The sequence below is a fragment of the Idiotropiscis lumnitzeri genome, chromosome 10, assembly GCF_059441095.1.
Source record: "Idiotropiscis lumnitzeri isolate Australia: NSW breed Sydney's pygmy pipehorse chromosome 10, RoL_Ilum_1.0, whole genome shotgun sequence".
Classification (NCBI taxonomy): domain Eukaryota; kingdom Metazoa; phylum Chordata; class Actinopteri; order Syngnathiformes; family Syngnathidae; genus Idiotropiscis; species Idiotropiscis lumnitzeri.
In genome coordinates, this window is record NC_142400.1 from 9,645,998 (window position 1) to 9,666,598 (window position 20,601).

Here is a 20,601-nt window from a genome sequence, read left to right on the forward strand (position 1 = left end):
GAGCCGTGAATTATAGCCACCACGACTATGTTCTGTTCGTGACATGCCGACACCCCCCATGTCAACAAAAGCCCTTCACGCCATTAAAATGCATCACTTTCAAAAACTTGTTCCCAATAAACAGAATGACAAAATGGAATTACAACATGATACCTTTCAATCGAGTTCCACCATGTCCAAAATGTGACAGAACAAAATATAATTAAAGTCGTTTCATTTGGAGTCAACGAGGTACCTTCAACAATAAATAAAATAAAAGGCGTGATATGATCCGCTGGAACTACTTCAGAAATTAGACTGGAAGTTCAATTGCGTCACTTTAAAATATAACGTGAAAATTGAATTCATTTATTTTTTTGTACTTATTCTGCAATGACCGAGCGCATGCTATCCAGTTTCCCGAGAAGCGATCGTACAATAAAATAGATGGAGGCATTTTTTCACACTAGTTGCTCGCACTATATTTTTAATCAGAAGGATTTGAAAGGCATGCCGCTCAGGTACGAGCGTTTCGTATTTTGCACAGCAAACAGTGATCAGCAAATGGTGTCCAACCCACTCAATATTTTTCACAAACCTTAGCAGCATTTTCTATCAATCTTCAGATTTCATCCCTCCAAGATACTCCCGAACTTCTTGGCTTCTTGAGGAACACCAGCTCTCCTCTTCGCCGCCACAAGCGAGCCACTAGCGCCGCCCACAGTCACAGCGGCAAAACACTGGTGAGAAACGCGCAACGTCGTGCCACGTCTCCGGAATGTGAATGAAAATGCTCACAGGTGTGTCTTCTGCAGAATTGCACCAACATCTCCTGCATGAGAATCTCGTGCGTTGTGGGCCGCTTGCATCGCGGCCAGAGCGCCGTAGTTAAAGTCCGGTCACGACTGTGGGCGCATACGTTCCTGCAGGTCAGTTTCTGGTTCCACATCTTTGCTTCATTAACCCTTTGTTTATAGGGCCCAGTTAGGTTTGCAGCGGAACTAAACTAAAAAGGTTAAAGTCACATCCATGACTTTTGAAATACAAGCAGTTGTGTCAGTTCTGCCGGTGTTCTTCGGCACGCTTCATTATGATTGTTACTCAAATAACTTGCATATTTGTCCTGCAGCGGCGTAATGACCCCTACATTCTCAACTCCACTGTGACCTTCATGGTCCTGGCCATGCCTTATCGGGTCCAGCCCCCCATCCTGCCTCAGCGCACCATCTCGGTAAGACTCGAGGAGATTTGGAGTGTGGAGGATCAGGTGTTTGGATGTTGATTTTGCTGTGATAAATTGCAGTATATATGCGAAAATGTGAGGCAGATCACTGCATTGCCGCAACCACAGAATTTAAATGAATGAACGAACAAATATACGACAGTTTCAAAGTCCAATTAAAAATATTTTTAGGGCCAAGAAAAACAGATTCACAATTGCATATATTTTAGAAATAATGTGCAACTGCTCTCTTATCGTTATGTAAAGTGTGTATATATATAGATATATATATATATATATTTGTATTTCTTTATTTTTATTATTTTTTTATGTTATTATTTTTTAGTATACTAATAGTTTACTTTGTTACTTCTTTATTTTCTTGTAGTTCTTTCAAGTTATCTCAAAGTTGAGTCTTCGCAGCGTCGTGAATTTGTTATTGTCAAATCAACACACGTTTCCATATGATTTGGCACAAAATACGATACTTTAAATCTCAGGTTAGCGTAAAAAAAATCCCAAGACTTGTGAGAATAAAAATAGAACAACAACAGACGTAAAAATAAATACGATAAAGATGAGGGAGATGCTTGTTCACAATTTGAATGTGTGCAAAGATGCAGTGCGGCAAAAGTCTGGTTGAAGCTGTTGGCATTGAGGGTAAATGGTCATTTTGAGTAGTAGAGGTCAAGTTGTTCAATAAATGTTTTTTTTTGTTGCATTTTTAAGGAGACAAAAGAAAATCAATATTCAAAATGGATGAATAATTCCTGTTCTGATACAATACTGTGTGCCTTATAGATGGGTACACCTGTGTTATGGGGGACACCAGATGTGTCCTTTGCCGTTCCATTGTGGGTCATCATCCTGGCCATACTGCTCGGGTTGCTCGTGCTCGCCGTGCTAACGCTCGCAATGTGGAAGGTACGCATTTCACACCATTTCCAAAATTGTCATCTCTTGATCTATACTATGCTAAAAGCATTACTGTTTTTCCCCTCAGTGCGGTTTCTTCGACCGGGCGAGGCCGCCAACCGGGGACAACATCTCCGACCAAGAGCAGCTGACGTTAAATCAAACAGGGGATGCCTAAAAGACACATGCGGCAGATCCTAAAAAGAAAGGAACGTGCACCTTCTGAATGAATTGAATCCAAACTGAGCTATGGAGTTGTTGGACCTGACATTTTTGGGCCGCAGATCTTCTGCCTCTCTCAACGACCAACTGGCTTGGGTAGGGCGGCTTGCTTTAGTCTGCATCAGGCGAGGACCAAAGATGCTCATCTTTGGCGGCACGAAACCAAAGCACACTTCAGTGGAAGACATTTTCGGGATTGTTTGTGAGTGGAAGTACCACGAGAGCAGTGTGAGGAAAATTCTTCACATTTCCACGTTATACAAACTTGTCTTAAATTGGGCACAGAGATGAGCCACATCGGGGCTTATCTGTGCTTTTGTGAATGGGAGCTTATACACTTCCTAGCCACAATATTAGGTACGACTGCATAATAAAACCCCGCTAAAAAATTGCCTATATTACTTGTTTAACAGGTAAATTACAATCCCAAAACATTTTCAGAGCATTTCAAAGTCGTCAAAGTCATTACCCTTAAAAATAAATGGCAGCCAGATGATTTCGAAAAAATAAACCAGAAATGCGCATGTACATGCATTTATGGCAATGACACACTTCCACTAACAACCCAGGCTAAACCTGGCACGCCCCAACAAACAAAGATGTTATTCTCTCAGTCGAGATTTATCACTTCAACATACTTCTTTGACACCAATTACTACTTTCCTGTTAGCCAAGGCTTTGGCGCCTTCGTGAGCATTCTAAAAAGAACAAAAACATTTATTTTGAGAAATGGAAAGATGGATTGATATGTTACTGGATGTAGTTGGAAATGGTCGAAATCTGCACTGCAAAACCCCAAAACGCCTTTCTACTAGTTTGTCTGTCATTTCCCTTGCGAATTACAAAATATTCGAAACACGTCTTTTATGGTAAACACAGCACTAGACTTTTATTTTGTGTAAGTGTACCTAATTTTTGTGACGAGTGTACGTTTGTGTGGATGTTTATACAGAATGTGTGCAAACCGTGTACATATTGTGTGTGCGTGCGTGTTTGTTTGTGTTAAGTAGAGGCTTCACTTCATCCAATGTTTTGTTCTGCGTCACACGTCTCACACACACAGATGCGTTAAGACGAAGACACAAAGCAAACGTGTATATTTATGAATGTACGTGCAATATTTGAACATTGCGTGATACTGAAGCTTGTTTACACTGGCATTATTTTATCAGAGCTTAATAGTGTTTATGTATATACTGAAGCGAGTCCTGCGTATGATAGATTTTAGTTTTGCGACACAACAAAAGCAGTTTTCTTGACTGGTTTGCGCCACACCAAATAATAAGATGAGAAAAATAAGTTATTTATAGATGATTGATTTTTCTGAGGTGTCAGGTAACATATTGCCTCACTGGCTCAAGTTTTTGCTTTCTCATTTTGGACTTCACTGAACCTAACTCCTGCTATGATACAATATAACAGTAAACACGGTAAACTTTGCCTGTTTTATGTGAAATGATCTTATAGTTTTGTATGTTATACACACACGGGGAAGTGTCGCATTCTGTCAGCTGCACCCAAAATGTCAAAATTTATCTTGGTTCATGTTTGAGTATTTTTTTGTTTTCTATTCATCATCCAATTGAACGTGTCATGGAGCTGGCCCATGCGCACTTAATTCAAAGCAGCAGACATCATGTATGGTTATTTCATCACATGGCATTTAAGCGGTGATATTTCAAATGTTAACATTGAATTCTGAGATTCTGTTTTGTTGGTTTGAAAACGGAAAAAAAAACAGGCCACAGAGAATAAATATGATGAAGATTTTATTTTATTGTTGCCTCAATTTGTTGTTTGTCAATTTTGCCTGACTACAAGAAAGCCTCAGAGGAAGATCTATTGCTCCTCCTGATGGTAAGAAGAAATAAAGAGCACACCAGTTTGAAGAAGACTTGTGAGGATGAACAGTGCCCTCTAAAGGCAACACGGTGATAAAGTTAAAATCTGAAAAATATAATTTAAAAATACTAAAAGTCATTTTTAACCTGAAGGAACTTGCATTGGTCTAGCTCAAGCAAATAAAATGATTTTTCATGGGAATAAATGTACAGTTGCTCTGTGACTACGAATTTGAGAGATTTTTTTTTTAATGTAATTTAGGAATTTGAGAGTGGGACACAAGTTAAGATCCTAAAACTTACACACAGACATAAGGTTTACACTCACCTCACCTGGCTTACTTTGCCCTCTTAAATTTCCCCTTAAAGAGCGATCTCACACCCGAATTGTGGATTAGTATAAATTCAATCCAATGTTTTTATTTATATGCATTTAGTGAGGTTCTAATTAAATCCAATAAAGGAACCATAAAGCTATATTTCTATTTATTCACATTTAAATTGTAAATATGTGTCTTTGAAATTTAAAATGTGTCATTGTGACACCATATAAACAGGCATCTGAGTTTAGTTCATTCATATTGGAAAAAAAAACATTTCAAAGTCATCTTATTGTGTTCATGTTAAAGGACCACAGCAATTTTTAATAAAATGTTTTCATAAAATATTCATTAATTATCACAGTCGGGTGTAGAAAAGATTTTATAATTATGCTACTGGTCTATAAATCATATTTTGTGCCTTAGGTCCCGAATACATTTAAGAAATGTAAATTTAATAATAATAACATAAACCTGGTCCACCAAACCAAGGCCACCAGACTCGGGCCAATTAGTGGAGCCCAGATTTCAAAGCAAACATGGTGAATCAGTATGTATCTGTTATGCTGTACGCAAATGGAATAAACTGTCAATGGAACTGAGGTTAGCCCCAAACATCTTGCTGTTTCCCCCATTCCCCCTTTAGAAATTGTTTTTAATAGAGTAAATAATAAGCACCTACAAGAAGAAAAAAAGAAAAGCATTTGGCAATAAATAATTTGCAAATTTAATATAAAATACGGAATTAGTGTCCATGATAGACAAGGGAAGAAAGATTGATTGAAAAAAAAAAGTCCCTCTCAATTACATTAGAGTCTTTATTTCTTGGAATATATTTGATCAAATTTGAAATCAAACATTGTAAGTAAAGATTTAACAGTTTCTGACTAGCAAACCTCAACACCATCAAAACAGGGAAACATTTTTGATACATAATAAAGCGTTGTCGGACATTGGGTATCGTGGCGGAGTGTTCGTCAACAAATAGAACGCTGTTACAAAATTGTTTTACAAAGTCAGCGTACAGATATTGTGGAAAGAAAGTGCTCGTACGGGGTGTGTTGATCTGGTGCAAACAGAAGCAAAATTATTTCATTTTCTGTTTTAATAAGTGATCATCTCAATTGGACTTTTTTATTATCCTCTCCGTCAACATTTTGGAAGACTTTGGCTATTTACAATTTGAAAGTAGGCCCCATTTGTCATAGTGCAATGCAGTAATCCTCTAAAGTCAATATTATTCAGTAGAATTATCTAATTTAGGGAAATCTGTATTTGAATTGTTACTTTGGGTCTTCTTACTTCAAACTACTAATGGCGTTTATATATGCCATTAAATGTAAATTTGCCCGTCCAATAACAGACAAGTGGCAGAGAAATGTTTGCCAAGCTACACTACCTTTTCATACAAAAATAACTACCAGTGTGAAAACAGCATGTGGTTTAAACAGTGTGGCCAGGTCTATTTCCTGGAGAGATTTCATGACTGCAGCAAGGCCGCAATCCCCGGGTAAAATCATGGAACACAACTACCAGATTTTACATGCTTGTTACGTCTAAATTTGTGTGCGTGTGTCCATCATTTTCATGTGACCGATTTGTTGGAGGAGTTTAAGGTGTTTTAACTTGTTTGTGCTAAGCTAATCCGAAGCCAGATACACTATCAGAAAGAGGAGGAGTCGTCTGGCTAATTACTGTACAGCTAGCTAACTTTCCCCAAAACCAAAAAGGTACAGGTATATTCCCAAGTGGTACAATGTAAGGGTCAATAGTACAAAAGCACTTCTGACAAGCTATTGTAGCCCTAAACGTTTTTCTGAGAGTGTATGGCTTTGTTTTAACAACGTCTCAACTTTTTTTTTTCCCCGACAACTATCTGTTCCGGTGTCAACACCACATTTTATTGATTTGGCTGTGCTGAGATGGCATTTTAGATTAGTGTGTGCAGAAACTAGCTTTGATGTAAAATTCCAACATTGTCTAAACACACAGACTGCTTTCAACGACAAGGTGTGGTTTCTCAAACATGACATCGTTTTGGATTTCGTGCGGTTTCCAAAGCATTTTTAGTAAACCAGACCGCAAGGTAGTGGGGTCATACAATACACAACATAAATACAGTATAGTATAATATACGATATTGGTAAGCTTAGCCACCAAACATATTTCTCTTAGAATGGAAAACAAAAGAAACAGAACCCGTACTTGGCTGACAAATTTGGAGAATTTGCGTAATACACTGAAGTGAACAATGTGAGATTTTGAATGGACAACAGTCAGTGGGCAGTGTTTAGCCTGAGCGGAACACGAACAGAACAGTCAGATTTTTTTTTTTTTCTTTTTTTTTTTTAGCATTACAAGAAAACACCTACATGAGTTAGAAAAGGACAATGGCTTTCACTGTAAATGGGATGATCACGTATTGATTTTTACACTGTGCAGGGTCAAATCAACTCTTAGGAGGAGTAGGAGGCCAAATTCAAAAAACATGGTGTCACATTCATGAATTGAAGCAATACCAGGACCACTTTAATGGTTGAATCAATGGAATGATTGAAGAAAGCGCGCCGTGGCACATACAGTACATAGGCTACATAAGGGTTAGAATATCTATACACACACTGTACACGTTCTAAGATACAATTTACTGTACAAATCAACACTAGCTGGCTTTCAGTAACTTTCTTTCTCTAAATAGTAGCTCTATCCATCATCAAAAATAAAGGTGAGATAGTTTGTCCATTGGGTGTTTACATTCGCTGCCTCACTATTCCGTCATTATACATGTAGGACGTGATGATAAACAGTCAGTTGATTATCCTCAACCGGGTGTTTGGGGACTGCCATGGCCTTTGCCCTCACCCCACACCCACCGGATGCTTCATCAAAGTGCTGCTGCTCAGAATATACACAAAGACAAGTGATCGTCCACGTACATTTACCGTCTCGGACACACATACATGCGTACAGACACACACACCCTTCCTGAGTATGAACTGTCAAATTTTGGCTCTATTCTTAAAAGGAAATGAAATAGCAAAAGACGGACGCCGCAAAGGCGCTGATGTAACACGTATGTACTTGAAGCCAAGAACTTCATTGAGGAAAAGAGGTTTTATTTTACTGCCGCCCCATCCTGGTTTATCAACCATACCAACCTGATCAGGTGAAATCCGTAACAATATGATCACCTGACTCATTAATCTCTCTCAGCTCTACTGAGCACTCTCTAGCTTTCATCTAACGACTCTAACAGAGGATATTGTGCTTTAACCTTCGCCACGCTTATTACTCATGCAGCTGTTTTCATAGACAGAAACAGTTGACCATCAGAATTCAAACACGTTGTTGGGAGAACGACTCCGAATTTGACCTAGAATTTCAAAGGATTGTGGTCCAAATATTTAACAATTCAAGAACCTGAATAAAAATGGGACAGATTTTTTTATTTTTATTTTTTTTTTTGGGGGGGGGGGGTAACATTTGTAATTGGAACCAATCAGAAGTTGTAGAACCTCCACTGTGCAGATAAAACCCACAGAGCAAAATGCCTTTTTTTTTCTCACTGCACAGTGTTTAGTTGGCTCATGAGGTGATACCATATGGGACATAAACCACTCCTGATCACTCAACACTTAAGTGGATTTAAAATAGTTGTATCATTATAGCTTATAAGGACACATGGCCGTGAAAGATACTGTGGTTTACGCTAGTGCAATGCCTTAGATTCAGAAAAGTTCCAGCACCGGTGTCACAAAGAATACGAATTCAAAATCAAACCTACAAAGTTGATGTGTTCCCCTTTGAAGGGATCCCCCTGGTGACACACTTGCCCAGCGTATTCTGCAACGCCTTCATGCACACAAGTAAGAATTCTTCCGGGTACCTTCATCATTGCCATCTTGATGTTGTCCGCATCTTCCCTTTCAAGAACCTTCTTCTCCATTATTAAGTTTAAATCAGATGTGTTCAATGAGGTTTGCTCATCACAGTTTCCCACAGTCCTATTTGGAAATGGAAAACCAACCACCATGAACTGGGTCGAGTACAACAGACTTGAGCACATACTATGCAGTGGAATTGCGGCATTAGATGCCCACGGTTGTGAGCCTGCAAAGGGAGCTGGAAGCTGATAGCAAGCAAGAGGATCACTTACTAGCCACATACTGCATTTCCCTCAGGAAACCGAAACAGAGCTAAAAGGGAGCGTGAATTTGATCAGGCTTCTGTTAGTCTCCAAATGGAGGTTGAGGTTTCTTCTTGTCTACCGGATGCGTAATAAGGCAATTGTTTGCTGTTGGCTCACCAGCTTCTGTTCGTATTGCAGTTTACAGCGATACAGTTTCGGAAATAGGGGTGCAGTGGGAGTCCGTTTATGCCACTCAAGGATCACTCTAACCTACTTTACGCAACAACGCTAATGGACTCCAAGGTAAAGGTACAGGTGTGCTCCCAAATTGTAAAAGTCAAGTGTCGATCGTTGAAGCACGAACCCTTTGAGGTACCACCCCATTTACCAAGCCAGAGTACCCCGAAAGGTACGGTTGTATACATTTTCAGAGAGTACATTGTTGCGATGAACATATTCCGATGGGTAGTATTTTGATTGTTTTCGTTGAAATCCTGCAAGCAGCCAGGCTTGAAAACACCAATCTCGAGGCGGCCTGCTTTCGTTCGAATTGAACTCCTATAGGAATGTGTGATTGTGCGACTCCTATCGCACACGTATTGCAAACGCATCAGTATCAAATTGTCGCGCGTTGTACTCATTGAAGGTGCAGCAAACGACACATCCTTGACTTCATAAGTCTGTATTGAGGACAAAAAGCAGTGGTTTACATTCATACCTGACCCCTGTGCACGGCATGTGCCTTATCGTTACCAAACAAACAGTCACATGCACATAATCCGCTGCAGCACATACACTCCAAGGTGTTTAGGATGAATTGAAAAATAGACAAATGTGTGAGGTGGCAAAGATCTCTGCCGTGATTATTGCCAAACCAATGTCACCATAAAATCATACACCGGTTGATCGTTAACTCCGAAATGTACCAGCACTCATAACGTCACACCATCCAAAGAAAACACAAAATCTGATTGCTCGCCTTCTATACATAAACATCTCTTCTGTGCTTGTTCATGTTTGTCAGTCCAGAATGCGATGGCTGTGAACGGTGTGACAGCAGAGATCCAGCTCATGATAGATGACACACTTCAAGGTGCCTTACCAACACTCAAGCTCAACTTTCACACTGCACTCATTTTTGCTTACAGCTTGATTGCACTGATTGCACAGTGTGCCATCACACACTGTACTTTGTTGAAGGTGTCTAAAAAACTATGGCAGAAATAAAAATGGTGATACTGTGTAAACTCTCTAGTTTGAGTAGTCTGAATAGAGAGAACACAGAGTAGATAAACACAATACAAACATTTCTTAGAAGCTTCCAGAATAGTCTATAGTTTGATCAAGCATTTCTCTCTTCCGCTGCTCGAGTGGCCCTCGATGCTGATTTTCACCTCCTGAGAGATGATGGAGGGTTTGAGCAGAGTCAACGGAGGCTCCCCCTCCACCCTTCCAGTCTGGTCCCACTCCGGAGCGGACCATCGTCTCTTACGGACAGCGGTTCTGTCTGGATCTCGGGACTGTATTTTGCAGAGAGTGGGCATATCTATTTTCTCTGATCCCTGTCTTTTACTCGCAGTTCCAGAGATTGCCAGCACAGATTCTCCTCCACAGACCCCCTCTATCAATCTTGGATTCAGTTCCATTTCGGTTGGTAACTGCCGTCCTGACACAGATCCGGCTATCCTTTCCACAGCAGAAGCCTTCATAGGAAAACCGCTGTTAGTGCCTGTCGTGTTTGGCCTTGGACTGTTGCCGAGGGCGATCTGATCTGTGTTGTTGCCGGGGTCAGAGAGTCTTGTGGTCTTCAGCCTAGCCCCCAAAGACTGGCTGTCTGTTAAAGAACCATTCCTTAGACCCCGAAGGGTCAATGACACACAGACGTCACCGACGCACAGCTTAGCGCAGGACAGCTCAAAGAGTTGTGTGGTGCGGTCAGGACAACATGAGGACCACCCCTGGCCAAATACGAAGAAGGGATATTCGACCAGCACCTCCACACACACCTGCAGAAACACACACATGGAAACCTTAAGCATCCTGCTCAACCTGAAGGTTATGCAGGGTATATCTACGAGGGATAATCCCACATAAAGACTTATTACTCAGGTCTGTAGAACATAAAAATGACTTTCATGGGATCAAACTACTTGTGAAAAGTGGCACAAAATAATCAGACGGTTTTGCGATTGTAATATTATTTAGAAATATTATTTTGAAAGTAAATGTAACTGTTTTGTTGTTGACCCATAAATGTATGTAGTTCTTGCTACTCTACCGTTCCGTTTAACTAACTAAAAAGAAGAGCAAACATAGTGTATCAGATCATTTTACAGGAGAAAGCTTAACTGCAAGAGCGGGGAACAAGCTTGCATATTAAACATGTCTGCACTGATACATTTCCTGAATGTTATTATCGCTTAGAAACAATATACTGAAGATGTTCACTGCCTATTAATATATTACGAGTTTGTTTTCGACCCCTTTTATACAACCACTGGGGCGACTGAATATTCTATAAAGTGGCGTTCAATATGGATAATAGTGATACACCGTGCAAGAATGTTTTTCCCACCTGGGCTTTGAGCTCTCCCACAGAAAACTGTATGACCACAGCATTAGGACTCTGGCCATTATCGATTCGCTCGACAGTGCTGGAGTCAATCTTCAGCTCACTGCTGATCTCTGCACTCTGGATGAAGTCCTCGGTTTTGAGATCCTCCACACGCTTCAACTCCCCATCAGCAAGCTGGATGATTGAGCCTCGCATAAAGAAAGGCGGGAGAGCCACAGGGGTGGAGGGAGAGGTGATGGTGGGAGAAGCTTGGATGGAAGCAGCGACCGGAGCGTTGACGGGAACAGTGACAGAGGTTGAGACTGGGGAGGGAGCTGCCACCACCGCAGGGACTGGGTTTGAAGACAAGGCCGGAAGAGCTGGAGGCGGGGCTACAGCGGGAGGAGCTAGATTTCCATCTGGGCTTAGCGGCTCACATTTAGACAGAGCAGTGGCAAGATAGGCATGAGGCATGGCGGTCGATATCTGAGGCGTCGTGGTCGCGGTCAGGGAGCTGACAGCACGGCTGGTCTCCATTTCTGTGCCGTTATTTGCACTGCTGACTGGGATGAGCAGGGACTGACCACTTGGAATAACCAGGTGCTGTGGCAATGCCGCATGGTAGCTGACTGCATGCTGGTTGGCACTGGTAAAATAACCAATGATGGGTGCTTGTGTGGAAGAGTAAAGACTGGCTGGCAGATCATCGGGGGGTAAAGTCGTTTGAATGACTGTATGGGGTGTGACTGACTTCATCACTTCTGATGACGAGAGGGAGGACGATCTCGATATGGGTTTCCCTAAGCAGATGCCTCCCTTCTCAGTCTGAACTAAGGAAATCTTATTCGAACCATGTTCCTGATCCGCGCTAGGGTTTGGCTGGGCCACAAGTACTAAAGAGGTCTGAAGTCCTGATGGGTTCTGGGTATAGTCTGCGGGCACAAGGATGTGTCTGGCCTCATAGCTCTGAACCTGCTGATGATTTGCTGCTTGGGTAGGAGCTTTCATCTGTTTGACTAATTCGAGCTCACCGTTCAGCACACTCTTAGCATGCACCTCTGGTTTCTTTCCGGCACAGCCGTCTGCATACTGAACAACCAGCTGGGAGGGTGCGAGGGTGAGTGTTTGAGGGAGGACAGCAGTATGAGGATGGAGCTGAAGATGGGCTCCAGATGTAGAGACGGCGGCTCCACTGACAGTCAAAGGTGTTCTGCTATCGAGATGGATGTACTGGCTGGTGACTTGCGGCGAACTCGGAAGGGAGACGGGAGCAAGCTCTGTGGGTGAGAGGCCGATCTGGAACTGCTGTTCCCCTTTGGTGCCAGGTGAGATCAGGGCAGTGGTGTAACCATCCAGCTGAGGGCGCTGTCCCATAGGGCTGGTATTGGCGGGAACGACATGAGAGGAGATATAGCCAGCATAGGGCCCCGAGCTTATGAACTGAACATTTGGTCCAAGCTGAGCAAACTGGATGGTCCCGGTGGGCTGAGGAATAGTTGTGGGGTAAACTGCAGGTAGCGAGGCCAGCGGCACTGCTGATAGAGTCGTAGCTGAGGTTGGAATCGTGGGAGGAGAAGAGGAGGAAGTAGACGGGACGGGACATCTTGGGCTCTCTGAGTCTCTCGACCTGCATCGTTCACTGGCTACACTTGCGAGCCAAGCCAGGTTCTCAGTGTGGGGAGCTGGATTGTGATGAACCACTGGAGGAGTCGATGTAGCCACTGCCACCGGTCTCTGCTCCAGCGCCAGAATTTCTCGCTTTTTTGGCGGCAGGCATCCATTACTTCGCTCCTGATTGGATTTCATTGTGCCAGCTTTAAATAACTCTTGTTAGCACTTGTGTCGTCTCTCTCACTCTCTGTGTTAACGTCTTCTCTCTTTGCCAGGGTGCAAAGGCTCTGGTGGTGGTCACTAGCATACAGCGCCAGGTCTCAACCCAGACAAAGTAGAATTTCTACAGCTCATGAAATGAGCTCTGTAAACTTCATGCGGAATCATTTCTAATGGATCCACTTCTTCCGCAATGTTGGCGGGACCCTGACGACAGAGAGACAAATATGGGTGAGTACATATTGTATATAAACACAATGTGCTTACAGAGATGAACCCATCTTGTCTTCACTAAACAAGTGTGGAAGAATGCGTAAAGTTCTGAATGGTTGTAATACATCCTGCGAAGCTGCAAAAAAAAAAAGTTATTTGGTTCACACCCATCACTATGGTAAAGAAATATTTTAGTTATGCAACGCTCGTTCTTTTGTTTTTCTACTGAAAATAAGCCTTTGAAGACATACGTATGTGACAGTTATTACAATCATGTGTTTCTCGAGTGGTTCTTACATTGGAGTGCCAGTACTTGAAAGGCAGACATCATAGTGATCCACTTCAAAAGTGTGCCTGCTTTCATGTTTGTAATGGCGTTCTGCCTGTTTTAGCCACTAGGTGGTCTAAATACTTTTACAGTAATGGCTACACAATTTGTACAACAGACTGGTGTCATTGCTCTTGAGCATGTTATTCTTTGCATATTTATTTGGCAGTAGTTTTAAAGCATTCATTCATAAATTGCCGAAATTCAACCACATTTTCCATGAGAGAACGCAGCGCCATGATATTTTTATCACATTGCTCGGGGAAGATTGGAGTTTCCCGGGCAACAGTGTGTGTCAGTGAACATCTATGCTTATGTGGAGGATATGTGCATAGCTATTGGCTGTGTCAAAGCATTACAGGATTGTCGTAGACAGCAGGTCTATATGAAAGGATAACAATAAAAAGTAGCCATCTGGGATTTTTTTTTTCAACCCTCCAAAGGCCTTGAGTTGAGTCAGGGCAACTGTAAATATAAACGTAAAACTCCGGGCGGACTTGGTCAGCGGGAGTATTACAGAGACAGAACAAATCAAGCTGACATTTAATTGAGGGACATTCTGTAAGTTGTAACAATGTTGTCACTGATGAGTTTTGTTACAATTTTGCAGCCCTGACCGTCCTACTTTAGTCAGATAACGCCAACTCAAATATTGTATGGATCTATGTCAACATGCCCATGGTCAATATTTGACTGCAGGGATAAATCAACATATTCTATAGCTGCATATTGTGAATCCCTGCACACAGTAAACACACACACACGAGTCGACCTTGTTTCGTTTGTTTGCTATCCAGCCTCAAACTCTAAACCAACACCATGCACACATTTGCCTTTTGCTCACCACAACGGTCAGATACAATCAGTCAGGAAACGCTGGTCGACCTCTGATTTGTTGGTACTATGAAAATCAATCACTGGCAGGCAGCATCACATGAATTATTGCTAAAGTGTAAAAAGAAGTGAACCACTGCACAATGTCGAAATGGCAACAAAACCCAACTAAAAGCCAAAGAATATGCAAAAGTGTCATGCATGACGGCAATTTGAATTTTAGAAACTGATTTTCATCAAATTCACTGGCTGACTTTCCTCCACTGTACTTTCCTAGAAGTTCTGTTCTTATCTTAGCTGTGGGTCAGTTCACAAGACACAGCTTAAAAACACGGCTTATTCGCTTGAGGAGCCGCAGAGATCGAGTGCATTACACACACACGTATAGGTGCATAATATTACATTTAAATAAGCTGCGCGTTCCTCACACGTCATAGGAGGGTCGCGACACTAAACAAACACAAGTGGCCAACATAAAATATCGCGTAATCAGAAGTGGACTTTGGTCCCTTTCTGTTTGGATGAACGTATTGCAAGATAAGATGAGGAAGCTGCAAAAAAAAAAAAAAAATGTATGGGATCAAAAAAAGCCTGCTACAGCCACCGGATGTAACAAAGGAGGGGTGTAGAGAAAGAGTGAGGGGGAGGAGAGGAAAAAACGGCAATGTAGGATGACAGATAGAGTGGCGTGGATGCTATAAAAGCAGGCAGAAGATTGGGAAGAGGGAGAGAGAGAATGGGGGTGAGAAAGACAGCGCAGCTCCTCCTGACCCACATTGAGCAGCGCCTGCAGCATCAGCCCCCGCCTTGCGATGTCACCACGCTCACTCACACTAGACGCCGTGCAGCATCACTCTATGGCAACAACCCCACCTCAGCAACACCTGGAATGACATCATCATCTCAGCACAACACAGCAAACCACAAACGACGATCTAAAGACGACCTTACTTGACATCAAATAAAACTGACAGCAAGGTGCTTTTCCCGAGATGAACACAGCACTCACTACTGCGCACATGGTCACACATAAACATCATCTCTTGATCTTTCAGACTATTATTAGATCAAGCACTAGCAAACGCATGCCCCTGTGCTAGGGAGAACAAAGGCGCGCTTTCAAGACATGAATGTCACAGCGAGTCAAGACGGCGTGGACAGTATGGATCCAGCTCCGGACTGTCCCCTCTGCCAAGACAAGTACGATGAATCGATGACATCAGATAAGGAAGGGGCGGAGGGGCAGATGAGGCATTTTCACATGGCGCCATGGAGTGATAGTCTCTGAAAAAAAACTGCACACACCACATTGTGTACGTGTAGCTGTTGTGTCTCCAGGTGAAAGGCAGATATGTCCTCTCTTACGCAGCAGTACAAATCCCCCCCACTCCGTCCCCACACCCGTGCTCGCATTGATCCTCAGCTTCACAGCTATAACATCTCCGCAGTAGGAAGAGAGTGATTTTGTGCCCGGAGTGTCCTGGCCAAGACAGAATGCCCCCCCCCACCCCCAGAAAAAAGCAAAAATACAATGACCCTGAACTGACATTTGTGTAAGCAGTAATGCTTATATTCATAGCTCACCTGCTTGACCAGACATTAGATTCAGAGCCCTGTGCAGCAGTGGCTATATTTAGAAAACAAAAACATCATCATTATCAATCTGAGCATGCATGAAACAGCAGGGGGAATTACCGACCAAAGCATGCATGTGGGATTCTCTGCATAAAAATAGAACCTTGCCTCAATCCCAGCACCATACACAAGGCAGATCAATACAATACAGTCTGGGGTTTTATCCAAAAGAGCCATTTTACTGCCCCCCCCCCCTTTTCTCTGTGTAAAACGAACGTGTGTGTCCCTTTAAGAGGCGGGCCGGGCTGTGTGCTTGACTACAGCCAAAGAACAGGCACAGGGTTGAGGGCTCGGGCTGTTTGTCTCCACAGTGACTCCAGAGTTCTGCATCACTGCCGGACACACACAGAACACACACTCGGGCGTGCTCACATGCACCCAAACCCCCACCCCCACCCTCCTCCTCGTCCGGAGCAAGCACATCGACTGGTTCGACATCCCAAGCCGCCCTGTTTTTCCTTTGTAGCATGGCAGCGTATAGTAGCAGGACAAGAAAATACTACTATGCCACAAATCAAAACGCAAAGAGACAAGCCTCCTCCTCCTCCCACCCCCCACTTCTGCTGGTTAGAGTACTAAGAATAGCTCACCAGTCCTTCCACAGCCACCGCTTGCAGAACATGTGCAACGATCCCTCCTGCGCCTCAACGGAGTGAATCCCGGAGACGTGCTTCCGCGCAGCGTCCTCTACCTCCTTTGTGCAGCAGCCGCTCAAGCCCCTCTTGCGAGGACCCTGTTTAGGAGTTGCCCCTCCGTTGCCCCTGCAATCGGCCTGATGGCAGAGGAGGTCCCCCCCTCCGCCGGCCCCCCCTTTCCTGTGCAAAAGCCCACGCCAGGTCTTGCGTGCGAGGCTTCTCCAACGTGTGTTATGCAAGGCCACCAGACCGCCAGCTCCAGCTCTCTCTCTCTCTCTCTCTCTCTCTCTCTCTCGCTCTCTCTCTCTCTCTCTCTCTCTCGCTCTCTCTCTCTCTCTCTCTCTCTCTCTCGCTCTCTCTCGCTCTCTCTCTCTCTCTCTCTCTCGCTCTCTCTCTCGCTCTCTCTCTCTCTCTCGCTCTCTCTCTCGCTCTCTCTCTCGCTCTCTCCCTCCTCTATCTCGCTGCCTCTCTCCCTCAGTACTCCAACTGACACGGCTCCTCCCCCTCCGCCAGCCCCATCAGCCATCAGGTATTCATTCAAAAAAAAAAAAAACACACTACTTGGCTGCGCGCCCAGACTACGCTCACACAGGGAGGGAGGGTGGCACTGAGCAACAGACGGAGGGACGAAGGAGGGAGGCAAACTTGGAGAGCCAGAGAGGGTTTGCATAGACAGACATGGATGTGCGTGAATAGAAAGAACTATTCACATGGGTATATTCTTGCAAGGACATTGGCACATATGCACGCGCGCAGAACTGACTGAGGATTAAATTGTGGAGTGTGTTAGCAAAGCCCCTTTAATGCTCTGCCCTTGTTCATTTTCATATGCATTTCCCCTCTCGAGGCAAATCTCCATCTAATCTGCCCTGCAATGATTGAGCTTCTCTTCAGCTGGAAAATGACTCAGAGTAACCAACAACCAGTCCTACCCAGTCTTTGCCCCCAGAGATATTTCCCCTCCATTTACACTGACACACGCACACCCACGCACACGCACACACAAAACTGCACGGATAAACACCCACACCCAACCACTTGGCCCTCTTCGGTCCACTTTCCCCTGCTGGGCACAGGACAGAGAGCCAGGCAGCAGACAGGCACTTTAGTGCCAGGACAGACTGCTATCTGCTCCTCTGCAGGCGCCACATGCAGGGTGGCCCCTCCAAAGTGACAACACGCTGGGGGGAAGAAGCGACTCCAACTAAATCGTACACTTACAAGAGGACTAATAAATACCCTGCTAGGTCCTTTGGCTATTTGGGAAAGATTCCAATGCTTTTTTGGGGGGGGATGACCAGAACAAAAGGTGTTAAAGATACAGTGTATAAAATGTTGTTGCCTCGTTGTGATTATGAACAAACGTCCTTGTTTTTATATATTTATTTATATTTATATATATATATATATATAGAGAGAGAGAGAGAGAGAGAATTTTTTTTCAATATAGTTTTACTATATTTTTAGGTTTTACCTTTTTTTTTAAATGCTTAATTTTAAGTTATTTTTTGTTATTAGTTTTTTTATTTTTAGAATTAGTTTTAGTCTATTAATACATGGACTAATTGTTCAGTGCAAGTTTTATTTTTCTCACTTTTCACGTAGGTGTAAAAAGTAATTAGTAGGTACAATTTAAAAAGGATAAACAACTCCATTTAAATGTATGGTGACACGGGAATCTTATTGCTTTGAATATGAGTTCCCTTATATGTTTCTGTCTGGATAGTCTTCCACACTTTTCTTCTTTCACACCCAACACCAGCATAAAAAAAAAAAACACATGTGCAGGAATGACGTTTTTCCTCAAATTGTTGAATCAGTCAAGCATGCTAAAACAAGCTTTCAAATGGGAATTCTAGCAACGAATGCCACGATGCATAAAGTTGTGCTGCACTGCGTTTGAGTCTGAACCAAGATACAACTGTCAAACATGTCACTTTGATCTAAGACTTTTCCACTATCGTATGCATTTCTGAATTCCAACTCAGCCTTCCGTGGCCTACTTAAACCAATTCTGTAAAAGCTAGCATTCATTCATTTACAGCCTAGGCTGCAAGTGTGCTCCAGTCATGTGATAAGAACAAAATAATAGCAGTAGAATAGTAGTGCATGCTGAGCTGTCATTTACAAAAAGCACAATATTGTTTCAAGAAGTCACCGTACTGCCACATACTCACAATCCTGCCTTGTTGAACACCCACATAGAGTATCTCTACACACTACACACTCCCGCATGCACTATAACGCTGTCGCCTACAGCAACACACTGCACAAAACCTCCAGTGGCTTCCCACTTGAGCAGGAGATATGCTGTTAGATTGTGCCCTTTTCCACTCCCAAACCTCCAATTGATGTTGTCGAAGCGCTTTTAACAGAACAGCCTTAAGTCTACAGGTTACCTTGAAAAGGTGCAGGTGTCCACAATGAATGGAATCCAAGTATCATCACCGGCCTCTGGCTTCTCTGTTTCCTCACAGCACCGTTGCTGCGAGAGATCCTCCTTTAAGTGTTGCAGACATGTCCGGACATGTAGCAGTGATCCACGCACAAGCGGTAGAAAACATGATGCAAACTGCAACTAGAGCCCAAGGTGATTTAATGAGGGGTATGTGCTTATGATGAATATTTATTAGGTTGGAAACGGGTGTAAATGTGGCTTCTGAGTACACTTGTTGCTTTACAGTATAGCATGGAGGTAAATGACAGCAGGTCTGCAGACTACAGAGCTCATTCCCACGACCATTAACTGTGCCGTGTTGAGATTCGTTGTTACTATGACGTAAGCGCCGTCTTCAGTTGGCTTAGTTGACTTTCAGAACACTGGAATAAATGACGTTATTGGAGTGGAAAGGAAATGTCATGATTGGGGCAGCGCGTTGTGCAAGTGGATAGCACATTTGTCTCACAGTTCTGAGATTGGGAGTTTAAATCTCCACAAGAGCTCACCTGCGACTGAAGTTAGGATAGAAAGGGGATACTCATAATGTTTTTTTTTTTCTGGCTGTGATCTTATTTAAGCATGGCGAACATATAAATGCAGAAAAGGACCAGACATTGTTGTGAAAAAGATACGAGAATGGCACTTGCCAAGGTGAAGCCGAGCATTCCTGGACTTATCTCTGTAAAGCCACAGCAGAAGTGACATTGATTTGCAGTAAATACAAATTGAGTACGCTTTTGGATTTTTCACGGTAATTCATGATTTGTTAGTTTTGATGACACGGTGAAAAAAGTATCGCAGAGGAATAATTTGAGGCCAAATTTTAAGTGTCTTTCTCCCCCAAAAATATACACAATAATTCTTAACATGCAACAATAGAACTGACGCTCTTCTCTGTTCTGTTCTATCCGACCGACCAGAGGAGGTGGGGGCACCCTGGGGAAATCCTTTGCATTAGTAAAATAGAGAACGGAGAATCGTGAGTGGGTGGCAGCATTACGGGAGCATGTGTTAGCAGAGTGGGAGGTAAAACCACCCTGGCGAGGTCCTGTCTGAGAGCAGACCTTCCTCCGACTGTGGCTGGGCACCGGTTCGGAAGTAGCAGCACGAACGCTCCAACGCTATGCGGGGAGAATGTGAAAGTGCTTGCTGCCATGGCAACAAGGCCGCTCCACAGTCTCCAGTCCACATTAAGAAAGGCGGCGAGCAACGTGGCCGCGGCTCAATGGCGGGGAGCGTGACACGCTGAAAGAACCTATTGAGAGCCTGTGAATTAGTTAATGGCCGCAGTACGAAATCAGCAATCCATATGGAGGATGACCTCATTTGAGCTGTTTGAAATTATTCCATCTCAGCCCTTTTTCTATTGTGCCTCAGGGTATGAAAATAGGCACTGATGTTAGTGCTACAAATTAAAGGAACACCATGTATTAATTGTATTTATAATTATATAAGACTAGAGAATAGTCATCCATTTCATTGTTGCGGTGTCCTTATTTCACCT

At 43.2% G+C, this 20,601-nt stretch overlaps 2 protein-coding genes across 5 annotated transcripts in view; one reads left to right on the top strand and one right to left on the bottom strand.

Moving 5' to 3' along the window:
* The window catches only part of itga8 (integrin, alpha 8), a 47,299-nt gene extending 43,189 nt beyond the window's left edge, over positions 1-4,110 (top strand). Inside the window, exons 26-30 of the mRNA XM_088307022.1 lie at positions 606-722; positions 795-908; positions 1,109-1,210; positions 2,003-2,125; positions 2,205-4,110. Coding sequence (XP_088163148.1) covers positions 606-722; positions 795-908; positions 1,109-1,210; positions 2,003-2,125; positions 2,205-2,294 — 546 coding nt within the window. The 3' untranslated portion in view covers positions 2,295-4,110. The remainder of the gene's footprint in view (positions 1-605; positions 723-794; positions 909-1,108; positions 1,211-2,002; positions 2,126-2,204) is intronic.
* A 1,189-nt stretch (positions 4,111-5,299) lies between these two features.
* On the bottom strand, positions 5,300-19,181 carry LOC148329059 (ataxin-1-like). Of its 4 annotated transcripts, none has more exons than XM_088306773.1 (4): positions 16,613-16,899; positions 15,220-15,271; positions 11,204-13,219; positions 5,300-10,634 (listed from the first exon to the last, which is right to left on the bottom strand). In XM_088306773.1, the coding sequence occupies exons 3-4, from the start codon at positions 12,986-12,988 to the stop codon at positions 9,960-9,962; spliced, it is 2,460 nt and encodes an 819-aa protein (XP_088162899.1). In that variant the 5' UTR covers positions 12,989-13,219; positions 15,220-15,271; positions 16,613-16,899; the 3' UTR covers positions 5,300-9,959. The 4 variants fall into 4 exon arrangements, with proteins under 4 accessions (XP_088162899.1, XP_088162897.1, XP_088162900.1 ...); XM_088306771.1 differs by having other exon boundaries at positions 15,163-15,271; XM_088306774.1 differs by lacking the exons at positions 15,220-15,271; positions 16,613-16,899 and adding an exon at positions 19,057-19,181.
* Positions 19,182-20,601: the final 1,420 nt, after the last annotated feature.